At 41.2% G+C, this 23,828-nt stretch overlaps 1 protein-coding gene across 2 annotated transcripts in view; it reads left to right on the plus strand.

The window, feature by feature from the left end:
- The window catches only part of LOC117402745 (kinesin-like protein KIF13B), a 168,505-nt gene that overhangs the window by 139,156 nt on the left and 5,521 nt on the right, over positions 1–23,828 (plus strand). For both annotated transcript variants that reach the window (XM_034004173.3, XM_059024751.1), the window contains 8 exons: positions 837–1,013; positions 11,886–11,978; positions 12,649–12,801; positions 12,937–13,014; positions 13,541–13,594; positions 15,966–16,074; positions 16,483–16,616; positions 23,666–23,728. In XM_034004173.3, coding sequence (XP_033860064.3) covers positions 837–1,013; positions 11,886–11,978; positions 12,649–12,801; positions 12,937–13,014; positions 13,541–13,594; positions 15,966–16,074; positions 16,483–16,616; positions 23,666–23,728 — 861 coding nt within the window. The remainder of the gene's footprint in view (positions 1–836; positions 1,014–11,885; positions 11,979–12,648; positions 12,802–12,936; positions 13,015–13,540; positions 13,595–15,965; positions 16,075–16,482; positions 16,617–23,665; positions 23,729–23,828) is intronic.

The raw sequence follows: 23,828 nt of genomic DNA on the forward strand, positions 1-23,828 counted from the left end.
TTGTTTCCAGAAGATTTTCAAAGTGCATTTAAACAGCATGTCGAACAGTGTCAATTTTTTCTCTCTCTCTCTCTCTCTCTCAAGTTTGCTTTAAATAAAGGTACCTCTTTTCATTTCTCCATCATTTGTATTTATTTCTTAGCAGAAATTATTAGAAATGAGAGGTTTATTTCACTTCATGTAGCCTTGTTAATCCCCTTTCCGTCCCATGCTTATCCCCTTTCCGTCCCATGCTTATCCCCTTTCCGTCCCATGCTTATCCCCTTTCCGTCCCATGCTTATCCCCTTTCCGTCCCATGCTTATCCCCTTTCCGTCCCATGCTTATCCCCTTTCCGTCCCATGCTTATCCCCTTTCCGTCCCATGCTTATCCCCTTTCCGTCCCATGCTTATCCCCTTTCCGTCCCATGCTTATCCCCTTTCCGTCCCATGCTTATCCCCTTTCCGTCCCATGCTTATCCCCTTTCCGTCCCATGCTTCTACCACTTTGTTTACTGCTGATTGCTCTGACCTCTCAACCCAATATTTGACTTTCAGTACTTATGCATTATTTTCACTTAACAATTAATGTCATATTTTTGGCTACACATTGGCTACTTTTAAGTTAAATGTCAGGTAGACATGTTTTTGTTTTATGTTATCCGGAATGTTGTTAAATTAATTAAATTTGTATGAACTAGATTGGTATCAGAGAATTAATGGCATAGTGGAGGTTCACTGAAAATGCAAAGTCGTAATGCTTAATGGAGATCTACCCCTAATAAACTCCCAATTTAACTTTGTTTAAAAATATCCACGTGGTATAAGATGGTTTATCCTTTTTTTTTTTTTTCAAAGGTGAAGTCCGAGGCCTCCTGGGACTCGACAGTCCATGACTGCCCCCAGCTGAGCCGCGGATCACCCCCAGACCAGCGAGTCTACTTGATAGTGAAGGCAGTGGTGCAGCTCAGTCATCCTGCCGAAATGCAACTGGTTCTGCGCAAGCGCATCTGTGTAAATGTCAGCGGCCGACAGGTAGGTGTAAACTCTTCAAAATAAATGTATGGGTAATGTAAGGTTTCCACTGTTGAAGCTTGGATTAGTGGGAGTTTTTCTATTGGAATAATTTACTGCAACGTCAAATAGGGCACTGTCCCTTTTTAAATGGCTATCCAAAGGGGTAAGAGAAAACTTACTGTCCAAGAACGTAATCTGTGTTGTTGCTTCTAAAAATTACTGAGTATGCGTCTGTGAACAAATACAGGATAATAATGCAGAGATCAAGAGTAACCTGCTTTGTTAATATATTTTATACATATTATTTTGTTTTAAATCAGTCCCAACTGTAGCTGCCTGTTTTCAGCAAAACTAATAATATTTAAAATGACTAAGTTGGCACGTGCCGATGTTTCAGAAAAAGTTTAACCTTTTCGTTTTGAAGTGATGCACTGTATGTAACCTTCTAAATGCCACTGGATCGTAGCTCGACTTGTGATCCAGTGAAACATTGCAGGTTGTACAAAATAGTTTTCCACCATCACCATGTAGAATGCAAAATTATTGTACACAATCCGCTGCAGTAATTATTGTAGATTATTTTTTTTTAATTCATTTTGGACACTCGCAAAATGTTCACTCGCTTAACAATACCAGTTGAGATCTCCTAGGACACTAAACCCGCCCCAGATGCCCGTATCTACCAATCAGTGAGGAGAGTCCAGAGTGGCTATTGGCTGCTGTTAACTGTCAATCAATAAATCCTGTCCAGTCTTTTTCAAATTGAAACAAGCTTATAATCACATCAGGGACCTGGACCGATACACATAACTTAATTGGATTTAAGTGCAGGGTAAAAGTACATGTCAAGTTTTGATTAAAATATGACAGCAAAAACTGAAATGCATCTCTGCAGCCGCGGCACACTGGAAGGGACTGCTGCTTCCGCTAGCAGAAGCTGGGCCACGTAATTCAGAAACTGTGACCAACAGCAAATTAAAAATAAAATAAAATGAGAGATCAAATTATTTCCATGTGAATAGGCCATAATGTTAATGAAGTTTTCAAACCTTCATCCAGGGTGACCTTACAATTGTTACAAGATATCATATTATTTTTACATACAAATTTGTCAGATTTTACACAAAACATGGTGACGGCAGGAATATGAAAATTGGAGAGTACTATATTTAAATAAGAACATAAGAATGTTTACAAACAAGAGGAGTACATCTTGCTTGTTTGGTTATTAGTAGCTTATTGATCCCAGAATCTCATCAAGCAGCTTCTTGAAGAATCCCAGGGTGTCAGCTTCAACAACATTACTGGGGAGTTGGTTCCAGACCCTCACAATTCTCTGTGTAAAAAAGTACCTCCTATTTTCTGTTCTGAATGCCCCTTTATCTAATCTCCGTTTGTGACCCCTGGTCCTTGTTTCTTTTTTCAGGTCGAAATAGTCCCCTGGATCGACATTGTCAATACCTTTTAGAATTTGGAATGCTTGAATCAGATCACCGCGTAGTCTTCTTTGTTCAAGACTGAACAAATTCAATTATTTTAGCCTCTCTGCATACGACATGCCTTTTAAACCCGGGATAATTCTGGTTGCTCTTCTTTGCACTCTTTCTAGAGCAGCAATATCCTTTTTGTAACGAGGTGACCAGAACTGAACACAATATTCTAGATGAGGTCTTACTAATGCATTGTAAAGTTTTAACATTACATCCTTTGATTTAAATTCAACACTTTTCACGATATATCCAAGCATCTTGTTGGCCTTTTTTATAGCTTCCCCACATTGTCTAGATCAGTCATACTCAAATGATCAATACGGACCGAACAGCACCGAACTTAATGATATCGAAGTCAATAAATTAATTTCAGACAGCTTTCAAACATGATCGACCGGGCGCCGTTTCCCAAGTGCAGCGCAGCCTCTCTCTGTCTCTAGCAGCAGTGAAGCAACACCAGCCCGGGGCCGCGTCCTATCCAGTCGCGTGCATTTATGCAAATTAGTCTCGTGAAGAGAGCCGCGTCTTATCCAATCACATGAATATATGCAAATATCTTCGACAGTGAAAGACGGTGTTGGGACTGGGAGCAAGCAGCAAGCAGACACACACAGAAATACATTCATCGATAGACAGTGTGAATCTGAGGATGGCTTGTTCAAAGAAAAGTGGACAGACAAGTATGCATTCATTCTCCCCGCAACAAGTTCAAAACCAATGTGCCCGATATGCTCAGAGTCTGTAGCGCTCGTGAAAAGTGCCAATGTGAAGCACCACTATGATACGAAACAGTCATTTCGAGCAAACGTATCCCCAAAACACAGAGGTGAGAACGAGAAACATAAATCAGCTCAAAGCCCAATATGAGAGGTCCACCAAAGTTCTTGTCCATTCCCTGACAGCCCAAGAATGTGCAATGGAGTGCTTACTGAGAAAATAATTTGGGTTTTGTGAAAACGCAAAAAGCCATTTACTGACGCAGAGATGGTAAAGAATGCATGAGTGAAGTTGCTGAGACCTTGCTTGATGGTAAACAAAAAGATGAGCTGAAGGAAAAGATAAAACAGATCCCACTGTCAGATTCCACAGCAATGAGAAGAACTGAAATATTAGCTGAAGATGTGATTTCACAACTTGATGAGGCCATTCAGAATGCACCATGCATTTCTTTAGCTGTGGATGAATCAACAGATACCACCGTAATGCCCAGATTCTGGTATTTGTGAGATTTTATGACAAAGCAAATAAGAAATTCTGTGAGGACCTGTTGGGTTTAACAACTCTTGAAGCACACACATGAGGAGAGGACATCCATGAGGCCATCAAAGGGATGCTGACAAAAAGGGGGATAGATCTGAAGTCGGTGGTCTCCATCACCACAGATGGAGCTCCAGCCATGATAGGAAGAGGGAGGGGAGTGGTTGCACGTTTGAAAGAGGACCACCCTGACCTGACATCTTACCACTGCATCATCCACCAATCTGTCCTGTGTGCCCGCCTGGGAAAAGAGTATGCTGAGGTCATGACAACAATGATGAAACTGATAAACTTTTTGAGATCATCATCATCCTTACAGCACTGTCTGCTAAGACTTTCTGACAGAGGTCAATGCCAGCTATGATGACTTACTACTGCACAACAATGTGAGATGGCTTGGCAAAGACAAGGTTTTGGAGTGCTTTTGGGCCATTCGGGAGATCAAATCTTTCCTATCCAGAGCAAAAGAGTGAAAAGACAGCTCAGTTTACAGAGTTTTTGGAAGATATTACATCACATCTTAATGAGCTCAATGTTAAGCTGCAGGGACAGAACAACACAGTGTGCGATTTGATAACAGCAGTCCGGGCTTTCCAGAGGAATTTGGAGATTTTCAAGACTGATCTCCAGGGAGAACTTGTCCACTTCCCCAAACGTTTGGAGCAAACCCAGGGAGAGGAAGATGTTCCCCACCATGCTGATTTCATACAGAAGCTGATGGATAACTTCAAGGCTCACTTTGATGACTTGTCTCTTGGAAGACAACTGCTGCTGTTCATACAGAACCCCTTCTTGGTCACAGATGTCACAGTTTTCAGAGGAAGCAAAACAGACCTTCAGATGGGTAAATGTTGCATCACTACAAATGGAGTTGATTATACTGCAAGAAAATGTGGCTTTGAAAGAGCAGGTTGGTGATTGTGACCCTGTCACTTTCTGGGGAAAGATGGTGCCTGCAGTTGGTTTCCCTGTTCTAACGAAAATGGCACTACACATCCTGACCATGTTTGGCTCCACATGCTGCTGTGAGTCAGCCTTCTCCACAATGAACATTATTAAAACCAAATACCGCACCAGGCTCACCAGTGAACAACTGCACCAGTGTCTTAGAATTGCACTCACACAATTTTTGCCAAAGTTCAAAGTATTGGCAGGAGGAAAAAAGTGTCACTGGTGCAAGGCCCAGAGTGACTTGTGCATGCATGAAAATCTGAGTCTGTGCACTCAGATTTTCTTCTCTATTGGACTCTCATGTGTTCTCCATAAAATGTCCACTTTAGTTTTTATTATTCTTATTATTATTTATTCAATTAAGAGAAATGCAAGGCCCATGTACATTGACTCACAGTGACTTTTTTGCATATAGATTACTATGCAACCACTTTTGTTCTTCAGCAATGTTGTCACAAATGTGCACTTTATTATATTTTTGTAAAAAGAGAAACCATTCATTTTTTAAATACTTTTTGTTGTACTCATTTCTTAAATTTCTTTGAAGCAGCATGACAAATAGTAACAGCCTACCTACTACTACAGTACAGCCTGTACAATGCACATTTTCACAGTCAAAATAAAGAAGTTGTTTGTAATTCATTAAAATGTTTCTGATTGGTCTCATTTAATGTTTTTAATAGTTGTCCTGAAAACATTTGATATAAAACCATGTATCCCAAATCATAATATGGACAATGGTAAATTTGTTACTATGCTGTACTAGAGCGCCGATTTAAATGACGATATCCATCCGGACCTTTCCCACTAGTGTGACTGGACCTTCTCAAATTGTATTTGAATACCCCTGGTCTAGATGAAGACATTTCCGAGTCAACATAAACTCCTAGGTCTTTTTCATATTTCCCTTCTTCAATTTCAGTATCTCCCATATGATATTTATAATACACATTTTTATTGCCTGCGTGCAGTACCTTACACTTTTCTCTATTAAATGTAATTTGCCATGTGTCTGCCTAGTTCTGAATGCTGTCTAGATCATTTTGAATTACCTTTGTTGCTGCAACAATGTTTGCCACTCCTCCTATTTTTGTGTCGTCTGCAAATTTAACAAGTTTGCTTACTATACCAGAATCTAAATCATTAATGTAGATTATGAATAGCAGAGGACCTAATCCTGATCCCTTTGGTACCACTGGTTACCTCACTCCATTTTGAGGTTTCTCCTCTAATCAATACTTTCTGTTTTTTACATGTTAACCACTCCCTAATCCATGTGCATGCATTTCCTTGAATCCCTACTGTGTTGTTTGAGGATTAATCTTTTATGCGGGACTTTCTCAAAAGCTTTCTGGAAATCTAAATAAACCATATGCTTTGCAATTATCCATTGTCGATATTGCATCCTCAAAACAATCAAGCAGGTTAGTTAGACACAATCTCCCTTTCCTAAAACCATGCTGACTGTCTCCCAGGATACTGTTACCATATCGGTAATTTTCCATTTTGGATCTTATTGTAGTTTCCATATAATAGTAGTCAGGCTTATTGGTCTGTAGTTACCTGGTTCAGTTTTGTCTCCCTTTTTGTGGATCGGTATTACGTTTACAATTTTCCAGTCTGTCGGTACATCCCCTGTGTCAAGAGACTGTTGCATGATCATGGTTAGCGGTTTGTAAATAACTTATTTACTTCTTTGAGTACTATTGGAAGGATCTCATCCAGCCCAGGGGATTTGTTTATTTTAAGAGCTCCTAGTCCCTTTAACACTTCTGCCTCTGTTATGATAAAGTTATTTAAAACTGGATAGGAATAGGTCAACATGTGGGGCATGTTGTCTGTATCCTCCTTTTGTAAAAACCTGTGAAAAGTAATCATTTAATATATTTGCTATTTTTTTCGTTGTCTATGATTTTGCCATTTGTATCTCCTTAGACATTTAACCTCCTCTTTGAATGTTCTCTTGCAGTTATAATATTGGAAAAACATTTTGGAATTGGATTTAACCCCCTTAGCAATGTTCATTTCTATCTCTTTCTTGGCCTTTCTAACTTCCTTTTTGACTTGTGTCTGCAGTTCCAAGTACTCTTTCTGTGTACTTATGTTTTTGGTCCCTTTTAAAGGCTCTGTAAAGTGCCTTTTTTCGCTGAATATTTTTTAAAATTCATCTATTAAACCATTTTGGCCATTTTGTTTTAGATTTAGATTTGTCTACTTTTGGGTTGTAATTGTTTTGTGCCTCTAGTATTACATTTTTAAAAAACAGCCATCCTTTTTCTGTGGATGTTTTCTCTATTTTACTCCAATCTACTTCTATTAGTCTCTGTTTCATACCTTCATAGTTTGCTTTTCTAAAATAGTAAACCTTAGCTTTAGTCATTACTTTTTGGGTTTTAAAAATCACTTCAAATGAGACCATGTTGTGATCTGAGTTTGCCAGTGGCCCTGACCTCTGTTTTAGTTATTCTGTCTTCGTTATTTGAAAAGACTAAATCAAGGCATGCCTCCCCTCTAGTCGATGCCTTAACAAGCTGCGTTAGGAAGCAGTCATTTGTCATTTCCACCATTTCAATTTCGTCCTTCGTGCTCCCCACCGGGTTTTCCCATTTTGTATGGGGGAAGTTGAAATCCTCCATTTAGTATGGCTGCTTCTTTGCTACACGCATTTCTAATGTCATTGTATAACAGATTATTTTGCTCGGAGTCTGAATTTGGCGGTCAGTAGCATGCTGCTATTATTATGCCCTTTGAATTTTTCTTTGTCCTGATTTAACACCTGGGCTTGAAGACTATTTCTTATGTATAGCGCTACCCCTCCGCCTCTTCTGTCCTGCCTGTCTTTCCTATACAGTGTGTACCCACTAATATTATATTCGTCTCCATCACTCTCAGACAACCAAGTTTCTGTAACACCTATCACATCGTAGTTACTTGTTAGTGCAGTAGCTTCAAGTTCTAACATTTAGTTTCTGAGACTTCTAGCATTTAGATAAATACATTTAATGGATGTCTTACGTGAGTTGATGCCCTTGTTTTGATGTGGTCTCCCTTCTGTTTTTTTGTTTTCTCCCCCCTTCCTTTCTAGTTTAACCCTTTGCGGTCCATTTATTAATCGCACGTCAGGTCTAATTTATTTTCACACGCGCAATTAATTTTAGACGCGCTGTTTAAAAGTATTTTTTCCACAGTCAAACGGGTTTAAATGGCCCTGCATATCAACAAAGCACTCACTAGGCATCTCCAACCCCGTCCCACCCTTTCGTTCGCTATTGCTTTCACCTATGTAAGAAATAAATAATAATAATACTAATAGTCGTACATACCAATCGATCATCTCCTGATCACTCGTTTTATCACCAAACTCCTCAATAATGCAATCCAAGTCATTATTTTATTACTATAACATCTCAAAAAAGCTCTGCAAATGTCCGCGTTCTCTGTGCGCTGATTCAGTCAGCCAGCTTGTTTACTTACGACCGCCCCGTTATCTGATACCAGATACCATGTATGACTATTCATGAGAGAGGCCTTTTTTTTTTTTTTTTTCCGACTTGTCTCGGCTCCTGTCGCTCCCACTCGGCAATTGAATGGTTTTCTCTGCTTTTTCCGGAGAAAAAACGACTAGAAACCCGTTTTTTGCATTGCTATAATGATGTCAGACCCAGTCCGACAAAGGACCTGTGAGGAATAATTGCAATGTCGGACCCAGTCCGACAGTGGACCGCAAAGGGTTAAATGCTTCTGGACCTCCTCAAGGATCTTTTCTCCTAGTAGATTGGTTCCCTTTTTATTTAAGTGCAGTCCATCCCGCCTATATAGATAGTCCTTGTTGTAGAATGTGCTTCAATGTTCAAGAAAGATGAAACCTTCCTGTGTGCACCACGATCTCAGCCTTGCATTTTGATTTTGTATTTCCAGCTGTCCATATGGTCCTTTGCAAGGTGCCGGCAGTATCCCAAAAAATACCACAGTTTTGGTCTTGTCTTTTAATTTCCTTCCTTGCTCTCTGAATTTGTTTTGCAGGGATCTTGGCCTGTCTCTTCCAATGTTGTTTGTACCGATTTGGACGACTACTACCGGGTCGTCTCCTGTTCGTTCTAGGAGCCTGTCCACATTCTCAGTGATGTGCGTGACAGAGGCTCCTGCATGCTATTCTCACAGGAGTGACAAATTTGGACTCGCTTGCGCTCCACGTGGAAATTGTGGGATATGCAGCTGGGTGGTTAAACCCCTTGAAAACTTCAGTATAAAGCCATACAGATAAATAAAATAAGGAAATGCATTAATAAGTTATAAAACAGTTTGTTTTAATATTATGGGCACCTTTTTTTTAGCGGTTGCCTCTGACGATGGTTCCAATTGGATTTGTAGCTGGACTGGGGTGTTTTACACGTCAACCTGTGTAGTTTCAAATTGTTCTTATTCTTACTGTGATTGGCTGTAAAGACAACAGGGCTAGCCAGAGATTGGATAATGTTTGTTGGGTTGTTTTTTCTTGTGTACAGTTTCCTAGTAACTGAAGACATTGCATTCAGGGAGATGTAGTTGTTAGTGAAAGTTTTAGGTGAGGCAGACAAGCTGTGCAGCAAAATTGATATGCCTATTTTTACGCATTAAATTTAAATTTAGTGCGTATTTCTGATTTTTTAATGTGTAAAAACGGCAGGTATGCAGCTTATCTGGACTACTGAGTCCACCCGTGTCCTCACGACTTTCCCCATGTCAGATATATTGCAATTTTGCAGGACGTTTTTGATGAAGGGAAATCTCCCTTCACACTTCAGGTCTACCTGGCAGTTATCTCAGCTTGCCATATTAAAATTGAGTTGGTCTCCCCAGGAGCACACTTCCTGTGGGACAGTTTTTGAAGGGTGCTCGGCAGTTAAGACCCCCTAGAAAGAACCTTGTCAAACCCCTACATTCAGCAGAGCTGAAATTCTCAGACAGCTTTCCTGCTTGCTATTAGCTCTGCCAAGCGCATAGGTGAAATAAGCATTCAGAGGCCAGAACTAAGGTTACTTGCTGCACTAATCCTGCTTTTCTCCCTAAAAGCATTCTGCTTTCCATATCATCCAGTCAGTGGAATTGGAGGCCTTCCACCCACCTCCTTTCCAGTCTGACAGGGAAAGAAAGCTCCATACATTCTGTCTAGTTAGGGCACTGCCATGTTATGTTGACCGCACCCAGAGTTGGTGGCAATCCAAGCAATTGTCTGTTTGATTCAGGTCTAAGTTCCACGGACAAGCCCTTTCTAAGCAGTGGCTGTCGAGTTGGATTGTAGACATGGTCACCATTTGTTTACAATCTAGCCAACCTGCCCCCACCAGAGAAGGTCACTGGTCACTCCAGAAGAAGCCGTGCAACCTCTTGGGCAGTATTCCAGGGTGCATCTGTCGCAGACATTTGCAATGCTGCATTATGGGTCACGCCTCATACTTTTTACCAGGTTCTACCAACCTGAATGTTGTAAATCAGCAGAACCCTGGTTATGGGACCAGAGTGTTAAGGGCAGTCACTCATTCTCCCTTTTAACACACCTTTTATTGTGTTCCACTTTGTCCTGGGGTAGTTAGCCACACACTTTTATTTGGACATTTGGTGTTAAATGCTGAGGTTACTAAGTGTAACCTTGCAGCATATACACTGCATGAGGGATCTCCGTCACTGTACTGTGGATCATATGCCATGGACCCTTAATCGGTTTTCAGCCAGAATGCTAAAGGCAGTTTTTATCTTCCTTTTTAGCACATCTGCTGGTGCTGCAAGTCCTTTACTTGCAATGGCTTGTGTATTATTTCCCATTTGGCAATGGTTACATTTTGGACTTGAAAGGGAACATTAGGTTATTATAACCCTGGTTCCCTGAAATAGAAATGTAACCATTACCCTTCAAGGTTGCTGTGTTTACTCCAACGCAGCAGGCCAGAATAGAAAATGGCGCTGATCCCTATGGAATATTCATCTTCATCTCCTGGGGGCAGAGATGATGTCTGATGCACACAGGGCTCTTAAAGGAGCAGCTCTGATATAAGTGCTCAGGTAATTTGGGTTATAAGAGAAATATGTTACATGTTCGATAATGGTTACATTTCTATTTCAGGGAACCAGGGTCATTATAATAAATTCTCTTGTTGAATTTTATTTATTTATTTTTTTTATTTTAACCCTTTGCGGTCCATTTATTCAGCGCATGTAAGGCGCGTCAGGTCCAATTTATTTTCACACGCGCAGTTTATTTTAGACGCGTTGTTTAAAAGTATTTTTTTTCACAGTAAAACAGGTTTAAAAGGCACTGCATATCAACAGGACACTTAGTACGGTATCTCCAGCCCCGCCCCACCCCTTGTTCGCTATATTTTTAAAATGCCTCTTAATAATAGTACATATAAATCATCTCTTGATCCCTCGTTTTATCACCAAACTCCTCAATAATGTGATCCAAGTCGTTATTTTATTACTGTAACATCTAAAAAAAGCTCTGCAAATGTCTGTGATATTCTTTGAGCGCTGGATGCGGAAGCAGCTATCTTGTTTGTATATGTCCCTGTTATCTATGTGGTGTCAGGTCTATCAGTATTCATGAGATACGCCCCTTTTTTTTTCGGCTTCTCGGCTTGTATCGGTCTCACTCGGCCATTGAATGGTTTTCTCTGCTTTTTTCCGGAGAAAAAACAACTAGAGACCTGTTTTTTGCGTCTTTTTGACGATGTCGGACAGGGTCCGACATTGGACCTGAAAGGGAAAATTGCGATGTCGGACCAGGTCCAACATAGGACCGCAAAGGATTAAATTTGACATGGTATTAACATCATTCTGCAAAACCACCAGGTTATTGTTCAGTACTCTGCAGAGCAGGACGGCAACATTTTTGGAATGAAAATAGCCTTGTGGGTACAATTTATAAATGCTTTAGGAATTCCTTTTTGACATGAAAACGAATACTGTATTACAGCTGAAATTGTCTAACAGACATTTAATACTTTTTAATAAGACATTTTAATAAAATAATTTGAATTGTTAGCCATGGCCCTAATACTTGGCAGTAGCACAGCAAATGATGCCCTTTTCATGTGAAGTTTTATAAAAACAGATCTGATGGTCATTATGAAAAGTATGGGTCGTCTTCGGTGCTAAAACAGCCCATGTTGTGTGCTTAATACAAAGCTATAACACATGTTATTTTTTTATTCAGGGTTTTGCCCAGAGTTTCCTGCGAAGAATGTCTCATCGAAGTACCATTCCAGGCAGCGGAGTCACCTTTGAAATTGTCTCTAACATCCCTGGGGTGAGAGCTCGGAGTGGAGTTTGGATAAAGTGTTTGTCCTACACATGAACAAATGTTGATGCTGGTTCCTACAACGCATGTTTTTAATTTGTTTTCATTTAGTGTCCAATTATTTTCTCCCCTATTTAGAATGTTTAGAATGTCAAATTATCGCAGCAGTTCCCCACACAGCTCAGGAGAACTGAAGGTTCAGTGGGCATCCTCCGATCCCACGAGAAAGCCAGCTTCCTCTTTTACGTCCAAGAACTCCACAGAGGATGCCAGCGAACAGTCTGTCTGTCTGTCTGCCTGCCTGAGCTCACTAGACGCCTGGCTTTCACATTTGGGCCTAACATCTCTTAATGTATAATTCTTTGATTTAACATATGTCAAGTTGAATCTAAAGAAAATTGGCATACATTTCCAGTAAGAACCTTGGGGTCTTCAATCTCAGTGACATGTGTATAACATAAATGGAAAGTTATTGCATTAAGTAGCAAATTGTACAATTGACAGGTTTGAATGGTGCTTGAAGAACTTGAGCTGGCTAATCAATATGTTTCTTTTTAGGTGTTTTTTTTTAATTTGTTTTAAGCGGAGCATAAGTATACAAAAGAGCCCTATTGATTTGACATCTCTGTCAGTAGGTTTCTTTAGTTGCAGTATTAACCCCTCTTTCTGTATTCTGCAGGATACCCATGGCTCGGAGGACTGCGAGATGCTGGCTCGACTAGCAGCGAACGTGAAGAACGCAGAGTCTGCTGACACAGAAGTCGCGATTGAGAAGTACTTGCGCAGTGTGCTCGCTGTGGAAAATATTCTAACACTGGATCGGCTGCGTCAGGTCAGTATAGCCACATTGGATAAAGGAGTCTTTTGCAGTATGCGTTCTTACTTACACAGATAAAATAAGAGCAGCTACTTGATATAAATAAAGAAGCGGAATTATTTTTAAGTTGTGTGTTTGTCTTTTCCACAGGAAGTTGCTGTAAAGGAGCACCTGGCTGGCAAAGGGAAGGGAAACAGACGTAGCCTCAGCTCTCCAAATGTGCATAGGGTAAGAGGCTCGCCCTCAGCCCCAAGACCAGGGGAAAAATGAATGGTCATTCCTGTGGCAACCTGCCTTATGAGGATTATTTTTTTCTAAGTAGCTGTGATGTGCAGAGAGTGGGGTTGAAGGAAGGTTTTATTGTGGTGTAGTTAAAATATCAATACAATGCTTGTGGTAAAGTGATCTGTTCAGTAGTTATACTGTGGCCCATGTTGTCAATAGTCAACCACTTTTTCCTTAATTAGTAAACATTTAAAAAAATAAAAAATAAATAAAATAGTAAACACTATATTTAAAGTGCAATTAAGTCTTGCATTACTACATACCAAGTCATTTTGGAAATGACTCCTAGAAGAAAACTAATTCCAGAAAAAACTTAATGCAGCAGTGGGGTTTCTAAGACATTGTCAAATGCCAGAAATGTTTTTTACTCTCATGGACTTGTGTTCTCGGCATCTTGTTTTCTTACCTATGTCTAAATTAGCAACTTTCAGTAGCTGTAACTCATTAGTGTGTGTGTTTACTTAATCAGCTGTCTGGAAGTCACCATGATCTGTCACCAAACTACCATCTGGAAGATAACAAGGTAACTATGGAGCAGTGGCGCTGGAGCTGGGTGGGGCACAAACCTTGTAACTATAGAACTTAAAACATATAGCTAGCCTTTAGGTAGGGTATTATCGCTAAACAAATAATTTGTAGACAGCTGTTAATATTTTTATCAGTAAATAATTTATCAATGTAAATGCTGGTCATTTTCTTTGTTTTTTACAAAGCAAAAATTTAATTTGTTTTGAAGTAAATTAAACAATGTTTGTGGGATACGACTCACTACCCAACATTCAGATAACAAGCTTGTTGTTGTTGTTGTTGTTGTTTGTAGTAGTTGTTGATTTAAAAAAAAAAAAAATTAGAAGTTACTGTTCTTTTTTTCCTTCATGCATCCGTCAGTATAAATAATTTATTGTAATTCCGAACTCCGATGTAGATTTCAACAAAGATATTTTATTTAATACAGTTGGGTATTCCATTTTCCCTAAGCACAGGTCTTAAGACAATACAGTGTTGGGATTTAATATAGCTTCTCTTAGACATCACCCCTTATTCCTTAACCTATCAGAATATCATTGACCACGTGGGTCCACTTTCGTTTTATTACCTTAAGTGATTGTAACATCAAAGCCTGTTTGATGTTACACTCAGGAAACCCTGATGTTATAAAGATAACGAAGGAAGGAGATTGTTTAAGCTTTTGAAGGTTTTAGCCCCCAAAGTGTTCTCTCTGACGAAGCACAGGGTCCCCTTTTAAATGGCCATTTGGTGCACATTAAAGCTTTCCCCTTACCATCTGTGTTCCTGCTCCGGTAATTAATATTAAACCCAAATTGTCTTTTACTAACTCAATCTAAAACTATACAGTTAATCTTTTAAACCATAGTTTCTTAAAGTGCATGTTTCTCCAACAATTGTTGCTGCAAACTTTAAGTAACCAGTAGGCTATAAATATATAACCTGTTTCATTATTTGATGTAGTTAGATTGCATTCATTTACCAGTAGAAATACTGCATTAAAATTTATTTATTTATTTATTTATTTATTTATTTATTTTATTTTATTTATTTATTTATAATCAAATTGGTAGTTTTTCCATGATAGTAATGTTATCTATTGTATTATAGTGAAAGAAAAAGCTTTGGCATTGAGACAAAGGTATGGCTATTTTTGTCCCGTTGTAAAAGCAGCTATTAACTGAACTTTATGCAAGTACAAGCACTTGCATTTTGTGACAATTCTGTATTATGAAATGCCTCAGGTAGCCTATTACATCTTGCGTTGATATATCAACACCCCATTTTTATGTTTTAAAACCTTTTTTTTTTTTAACAGGCGTGCTTAAAATGTAATTTGTCCTGCAAAGCTATAATTTCATTTCAATGTATGAAAATAGCAATGCTTAATTTGTACAGAGAGGTGTGCCAAGATGCAAACAGCGACAATATTACCGTTAAGAACCACACATTATTATTATTATTATTATTATTATTATTATTATTATTATTATTATTATTATTATTATTATTATTTGTTCATTTAGTAGGCGCCTTTATCCAAGGCGACTTGCAGAGACTAGGGTGTGTGAACTATGCATCAGCTGCAGAGTCACTTACAATTACGTCTCGCCCGAAAGTGACTTGCTCAGGGTCACACAATGAGTCAGTGGCTGAGGTGGGATTTGAACCGGGGACCTCTTGGTTACAAGCCCTTTTCTTTAACCACTGGACCACACAGCCTCCTTAAAGTCCCACATTCATAGTCGTAACACGTTTATTTGATAGATCACTGTACTACTAGTGTTACAAGTTCACAGTCATGTATTCCATCATATACAAAGTAGTAGTATGTGCGAAAAAATTAATTAATCAACTGCAGGACAAAAAAAATAAAGAATGACAAAAAATGGCAATTACAGGCTTAACATTTATTTTTTAGGCTCTGGAAATATTCTCCAGCTACAGACCCATCCACTTTATCTCAAGCTTGCTCTGTTGTTTTTGCAGAGCAATCCTACGCCTCCGCTCCCACATAAAATAGCTGCCTTGTACCAAAAACTAACGGGAACATCCCTGCCACCGAACTATCTTTGTTAGCACAAAATTAAGAAAACGTTGGTGCATTATATTATACGTGACTGAGAGTGCTAAATTCTTGGACGGCATGCATTTGAGAGAAAAACATTTTTAATTTTCATAACGTGAGGTTGGCCCCCTAACTTTTAGAAAGGTTCCGGCACCATTGTATCTGGGGACACCCTGGGGTTGTGAGAAAGGAGTTGCATAGGACAGAAGAGGTTGGTTTGGGCATTTTGAGTTTTGAGTAACCTGGTAAATATATTTTCTTTTTTTTACTTTTTGCTGTCTCGCATCAACATTTGTATCCCATCTGGGTGTTTGCACAGGGTCGTTGGGAGAGTCAGCAAGACATCTCGTTTGGCTCACCACAGTTCAGCCGTACACACACTGCAGTGAAACGTGCCTCTTTCACTGGGAATGCAGAGCAGGAAGCAGGTATTTTTATTACAATAAAGTAAATACACCATATTATAGATGCCTTGATATAGTGGTTAGGGCTCTGGACTCTTGACCGGAGTGTTGTGGGTTCAATCCCAGGTGGGAGACACTGCTACTGTACCCTTGAGCAAGGTACTTCACCTATATTGCTTCAGTAAAAACCCAACTGTTTAAGTAGGTAACTGTATGTAAAAAAATTATGTATAAAAAATAATGTAATTGTATGTAAAAATAATGTGATATCTTGTAACAATTGTAAGTCGCCCTGGATAAGGGTGTTTGCTAAGAAATAAATAATAATAATAATAATAATAATAATATTGTTTTGTATCCCCATCCCCATTTTGTATGTACTAGCATACTTAATGACACTTTATCTTCCTGTCTCCTTGACCCTTTCTTCAGGTATGTCTGGACTGGCTGCCTCTTACCTCTGTCCAGGAAAGTCCCTGGTTCCTCAGATGCCCAAGCTGCTGAAGTCCCTTTTCCCAGTGCGAGATGAGAAGAAAGAGTTGAGGCCGTCTCCCCTTGCCCATCAGGTAACAAAAGTTCTTCATTCAGTTGACCAAAAGTTAAATTGTTCCCTCTGAATTCTAAGATACTTGGGGACAAGTTTCCCTGGTCCTGAATGGCTGCCATAGTGTGGTTCCCTATTAATTACGATTTGTAACCGAATGGGTATTTACCTAAAGACCCCGAAACCTGAATAGATATATCAAAGCTGCGTGTTGGCGCCTGTAACAGTCATGCCCACCCCCGTGGGCATAAGACAACTGCCCACACAGCTACTAGCATTATTTTTCCTTTCAAAACAGAACCTGACGGGAGAGCATACACAGATAAGTACTGGTTACTTCTATCTGTGTATATATACTAATGCACAAAATAAACTCAACACTCAGGTCTAATGGATTTAATCAAATATGTTAAACATAGATATCAAACAAAATCAAGAAAATGTAAACAAAATACATATCAAAGAATCATATGTTTTCAGTATGAAACGTGACACACTGTCAAAATAAAAACGTTACAAAGTTAGTATCATGTATGGCCTCCCTGAGCATTAATCCTGGCAGCATTGACACATAGATCCTGATCATCCTCTGGATAGACTGCTGTGGGATATTCCGCTACTCTTCCTGTGCAGCTGCAGCCAGCTGGCAAAGGTTTGCTGGTCGCGGTTGTCTCTTGTGGATGGCACTGGCGATTTGGTCCCACAGATGCTCTATTGCACTTGGGTCAGGAGAAAAAGCTTGCCCACAGTCGTGCAATTGTAATGCTAACACTGTCAGTCTGGTCTTGCATTGTCCTGCTGGAAAATTGACACTTCCGGACTGGCTTGCAGTAACAGAAAAACTGTTGCCTCAAGGACTTTGTCAATGTATCGCTGAGTAGTGAGGTTGCCCTCAATCTGCACCAAAGGCGTTCTTGTATTAAAGGAGATTCTTCCCCACATCATCACATTTCCACCACCCCACCGGTTGGCTTAAACAAGCCGGCATAATGCTCACCACGACTTCTCCACACACAAGTTGTCTTCCGTCAGGTCTGTCAAGGGCAAAACGGCATTCATTGGTGAATAAAACACTGCACCACTCTCTCTGCCGCCACCTCAGATGTTCTCTGGCCCACAGAAGACGGCGATTTCGTCTCTCAGCTGTCAACATGTTATCGATGAACAGTCTCCGAGCATGCAAATCATTTTCATGCAGACGCCGAGCTACAGTCATTCTACTGATGCGTGATTTATTTTTTCCTGGAATTTCTCGTGCTGTAGCCACTGCAGTTTGAAAACCATTATGCAGATGGATCAGTCGGATGTGACGGTCGTGGGCCGGTGTGGTGACCCTCTGCCTTCCAGGACGTGGCCTGTCCCTCACAGAGCCGGTTTCCTGGTTTTGCTGGACTAGTCTGCTGGTTTGTTGAAGCAGAACAACTCATTCTCCGGACAACTTCTATCACAGACAGGCCGCATTCAATTATGCATATAGCAACCAGACGATCTTCATTACTCAGGCGGGGCATGGTCGTATCTTTCTCTGTTCTTGCGTTAATTAAAATCATGTCTTTTTGAATGGCTATTTATATACATTCTTAATCAACTCATTTTGGCAATTTTAACAACTCAAATACCAAACACTGAGCACCTGGTGTTTTTTATGAAATCACATGACTTGAGCTGAGTATTTTGTTATCCCAAGCAACAGTACTACTCAAACAATCAATAAACCTATGTGCTCACTATTTAAAATGTAAATAACATTATGTAAGTGCCCAATGAGCTATTGATGTAAAACTTAGACTGTTGCATTTTCATTGTGCATCAGTATATTTCGATATTGTATATTACTACTAATGCGATCATTTTTTTTGGCTAGTAATTCCGGGCTTAGATTGGCTTAGATTGCTTGCAGTCTCTGCCACAGTGTATCACTGCCGTTTTGATGAAGGTTGTTTGGGCTTGAATAGCAGGCTTCCCTCAGTTTTGTATGTGTCCCGACTGTTTGGGTTTGCCAGAAGATATACAGGTGGGCATCCCTGTATACTGTTTCTTGCGGTAACGCGAACAGAGTAGACCTGTAGGTCACAGACCCACTCCTTTCCCGACCCGGTACCTGCCAAACAAGGAATGAGGTTGCCGCACAAGTACTGTACCGACCCGGTGCAAGTCACTGCACCTGTGCTGCACTGAGGTCGAAGGTACTGTACCGACTGGGTGCAAGTCACTGCACCTGTACTGTACTGAGGCCGATGGTACTGTACCAACCCGGTGCAAGTCACTGCACCTGTCCCGCACCGAGGCCGAGGGTACTGTACCGACCCAGTGCAAGTCACTGCACCTGTACCGTACTAAGGCCGAGGGCACTGTACCGACCCGGTGCAAGTCACTGCACCTGTACCGCACTTAGGCCGAGGGTAGTGTACCGACCCAGTGCAAGTCACTGCACCTGTCCCGCACTGAGGCCGAGGGTACTGTACTCGACCCAGTGCAAGTCACTGCACCTGTCCCACACTGAGGCAGAGGGTATTGTACCGACCCAGTGCAAGTCACTGTACCTGTACCGCACTGAGGCCGAGGGTACTGTATCTACTCGGTGCAAGTCACTGCACCTGTACCGTACTGAGGCCGAGGGTACTGTACCGACCCGGTGCAAATCACTGCACCTGTACCACACTTAGGCCGAGGGTACTGTATCTACTCGGTGCAAGTCACTGCACCTGTCCCGTACTGATTCCGAGGGTACTGTACCGACCCGGTGCAAGGCATCGCATGTGCCTCCCCTTGTTCCCTTGGAACAACACAGGGCTTTAAGCACAGACTGGCAGCATGAGGATATGCTGTCCATCGCTGCCTCTGATAAGACTGGTGACCCAGAGTTCCCTTCTGAGGAGGTAGACTCTGACAGCCCATTACCAATTCCTGTATCCCTGTCGGCAGAGTTGTTGTCATTAGAAATTGCAAGTTTCCTGGCCCGCGGATGGGACAAGGAAGCAGTCTATCTTTGATGATGAGCCTGTTCCCTGTATCATGTTCCCCCTCCCATTGTACCCAGATTTTCTTTTTTGAAGTCTAATCATCATGGGATCACCCTGCTACAGCTCCAGCTGTTTCCCGGTCAATGGGATCATTATACAGCCTGCATGATGCAGTGAAAGTGGGTCTAGCTCAATTTCCTCCTGTAGACACTGCAATTGCGGTCTTGACCAAGGACACTACCTGCCCTACATAAAGAAACTGGTGCATCTGCTTCCCAAGCGGCCACCCCAGGTGCACAAACCAGCAGCAAACTGGCGCCCAAGGCCCCAGCAGCCTCGGGGACTGGCACAGCCGGCTGCTACTACAGCCAGAGGGGATTTTCATAACCAGTCCTCGGCTGCACACCATGGCAGCTTTTATTTATTTATTTATTTATTTATTTCACACTTTTTCTACAAAAGTATTGCAGAGCATTGTACAGTACATAGCAGAATGAGAAAAAAGCACAATACATTTGTATAGCATGTCACACATACAACTGCCACAATCAGATCATTTAAATAAAGTCGCAACCTGCTCAGTCAGACGTGGGGGACATTGTGGCATCCAACCCATTGAACCTGTGGCTCTGGGTCTGGCCCCTGAATGGCAACATTTGAGCCGCCCAGGGTTATCCAACAGGGTTATTGACACCCTGCAGAATGCCAGAGCAGCGTCCACATGTTCACTGTATGGGTACAAGTGGGGCGTTTTTCAGACATGGAGCTCTGTCTGGCGGGGCAAAAAAGGAGCTTGGCGGCTTCGGCCACTTATGAAGGACATTGTCCCTCATTGGAGACATAACCTGGTGCTTGAAGAACTTATGAAGCCTCCCTTTGAGCCCTTGCATTCAGCTGAGCTGAAATATTTATCTTTGAAGGTGGCTTTCTTGCTTGCAGTCACATCCGCTAAGCGTGTGAGTGACATGCAAGCATTTTTGATTGCGAAAGCCTGCTTAATTTTTGCAGAAGCGAAGACAAGGGTTACACTTCGTACCAATACTCCTTTTTTTCCTGAAAACTATCTCGGCATTCCACATTAACCAGACTGTGGAATTGGAGGCTTTTCATCCGCCTCCTTTCCAGTCTGATAGGGAGCGACAGGTCCATACGCTTTGTCCGGTGCAGACATTTGCGTATTAAGTGGACAGAGCACAGAGTTCGAGGCAGTCTGAACAATTTTTTGTCTGTTATGGGGTGAAGTCCCATGGTAAAGCCCTGCCTAAGCAGAGGCTATCCAAATGGATCACAGACACAGTCAAGACTGCATATGAGTTAGTCAACTTCTCCCTCAATGTTTTAGCCCTAGCTACTAGTACTGGGGTTCCTCATGGTAACGAGCAAGGAGGTCTTGGCTGAGCTTGTGACATTCCAGTTGTCTGCAATAATTGCCTTGCAACATTTGGTATTTCTACCTGTGAGGTAATGGTTACATTTAGTACCTGATAGGGAACATTAGGTTATTATAATAAACCTAGTTCCCTGAAATAGAAGTGTAACCTTTAACCTTCAAGGTCGCTGCGTCTATGATTGCAGAAGTCTTAAAGGAAAAATTATATTGAGATCTGTGCGTGCAGTCTGTTTATGCCCTCGGGGGCAGGCATGACTGCATCACAGGCTCTGACAAATAGTGTCTGTTATATCTATTCAGGTTACTTTTAAGGGTAAATACCCATGAGGTAATTGTTACATTTCTATTTCAGGGAACCAGGGTTATGATAATAACCTAATGCTTTCCTGCTTGCTATTACCTCCAAGCGGTTAGGTGAAACGCATACATTCTCAACGGCGAAAGCCTACTTGTTTTTTGCGGAGGCCAGAACTAAGGTTACTCTCCGCACTAATCCTGCTTTTCTCCCTAAAAGCATTACTGCTTTCCATATCAACCAGTCAGTGGAATTGGAGGCCTTCCATCCACCTCCTTTCCAGTCTGACAGGAAGAGAAAGTTCCATTCGCTGTGTCCAGGTAGGGCACTGGCGTATTATGTTGACGGCATCCAGGGTTGGCGGCAATCTGTGCAATTGTTTGTTAGCTTTGGGTCTTGGTTCCATGGACAACCCCTGTCTAAGCAGCGGCTGTCGTGGTGGGTTGTAGACACGGTCAGGATTGCATACGATCTAGCCAACCTGCTCCCATCAGAGGTCACTGGTCACTCCACAACAGGCCTTGTAACCTCTTGGGCATTATTCCAGGACGCCTCTGTCGTAGACATTTGCAATGCTACAGTATGGGCCACGCCTCATACTTTTACCAGATTCTACCGACCTGAATGTCGTAGATCAGCCAGTTGTAAGGGCAGCCACTCATTCTGCCTTTTAACACATTTTTATTTTGTTCCACTTTGTCCTGGGGTAGTTAGCCACATACCTTATTTGTACTTCTGCTGTTAAATGCTGAGGTTACTCAGTGTAACCTTGCAGCATATACACTGCATGAGGGTTCTCCGTCACTGCACTGTGGACCATATGCCATGGACCCTTAATCGGTCTTCAGCCAGAATGCTAAAGGCAGTTTATCTTCCTTTTTAGCACAACTGCTGGTCCTGCAAGTCCTGCACTTGTGACGGCTTGGGTATTGTAACCCATTTGGTAATGGTTACAAATATAGAAATGTAACCATTACCCTGCAAGGTCGCTGCGTTCACTCCAACGCAGCAGGCCTGAAGAGAAAATGGTGCTGATTCCTATCCGTCAGTCGTGTTTATCTCCTGGGGGCAGAGATGACACCTGTCGGGGCTCTTTAACCCTTTGCGGTCCATTTATTAAATGCGCGTCAGGCACGTCAGGTCTAATTAATTTTCACACGCGCAGTTAATTTTAGACGCGCTGTTTAAAAGTATTTTTTTCCACAGTCAAACGGGTTTAAATGGCCTTGCATATTAACAAAGCACTCACTAGGCATCTCCAGCCCCGCCCCACCCTTTCGTTCGCTATAGCTTTCACCTATGTAAGAAATAAATAATAATAAAAATAATAGTCGTACATACCGATCAATCATCTCCTGATCACTCGTTTTATCACCAAATTCCTCAATAATGCAATCCAAGTCATTATTTTATTACTATAACATCTCAAAAAAGCTCTGCAAATGTCTGTGTTGTCTGTGCGCTGATTCACAGGCAGCCAGCTTGTTTACTTAAGACCGCCCCGTTATCTGATACCATGGCCATGTATGACTAATCATGAGATACGCCTTTTTTTTTTTTTTTCGACTTGTCTCGGCTCCTGTCGCTCCCACTCGGCAATTGAATGGTTTTCTCAGCTTTTTCCGGAGAAAAAAGGACTAGAAACCCGTTTTTTGCGTTGCTATAATGATGTCGGACCCAGTCCGACAAAGGACCTGAGAGGAATAATTACAATGTCGGACCCAGTACGACAATGGACCGCAAAGGGTTAAAGAAGCAGCTTTGATTATAAGTGCTAAGGAATATTCAAGCTTATACTGTTCGGTAATGGTTGCATTTGTATTTCAGGGAACCAGGGTTCTGATAATAACCTAATGTTCTGTGATATGTTGGATGAAGGCTCCTTGTTCTAGTAACCATTACACGAATGAGCCCAGTAAGCTGACCTGAGAAAGTGTGTGCTTGCATCTTATTATTGAACAGATATAAAAGCGACCAAGAGATCCAGTAACCCAACAGCCTTTAACTTTTGAAGTTCATACTTCACGTTCCTTTTGGTAACAAGCTGAATGGTGTGTTTTCACGTAGCTTTATGCATTGCAGAGGTTACATATGAAATATAAATACTGTAAACCTTAACATGGCATGTTAGTCTATTAAGTTCTCACTGGACTCCATATGTAAGCAGTGCTCAGTTTGCTGTCTGACATCTCCATACTGGTGTGGTTTTATAAGCCAAGTATTCTATTATGGTGAATGATCACACCTTTAATTACATCCATGCTCTATACTTGCTATGGGCTATTAAGGAAGCAGATCTGCTATGCAATGATAAAAATGGAACCTCTGTGACACAATACAATCCTCTTCTTTATGGTCAACTTCTGTTACCTGCATGTGAATATAATGTGTAAAAATGCAATATGTATCTTTATTACTTACAGCCAGTGCCTCTTATCATGGTGCAGTCTGCGAGCATGGATGAGAGTCCTTCTCAAACCAGACAGGTATGTGTGTACACAAGTAATCTATTTTAAATCATCATGCAAGACTTTTGATAAATATTGGTTACTGAAAATCTTGAATTTTGTTTTTTTTGTTTAACAG

This window comes from Acipenser ruthenus, chromosome 5 (assembly GCF_902713425.1).
Source record: "Acipenser ruthenus chromosome 5, fAciRut3.2 maternal haplotype, whole genome shotgun sequence".
NCBI lineage: Eukaryota > Metazoa > Chordata > Actinopteri > Acipenseriformes > Acipenseridae > Acipenser > Acipenser ruthenus.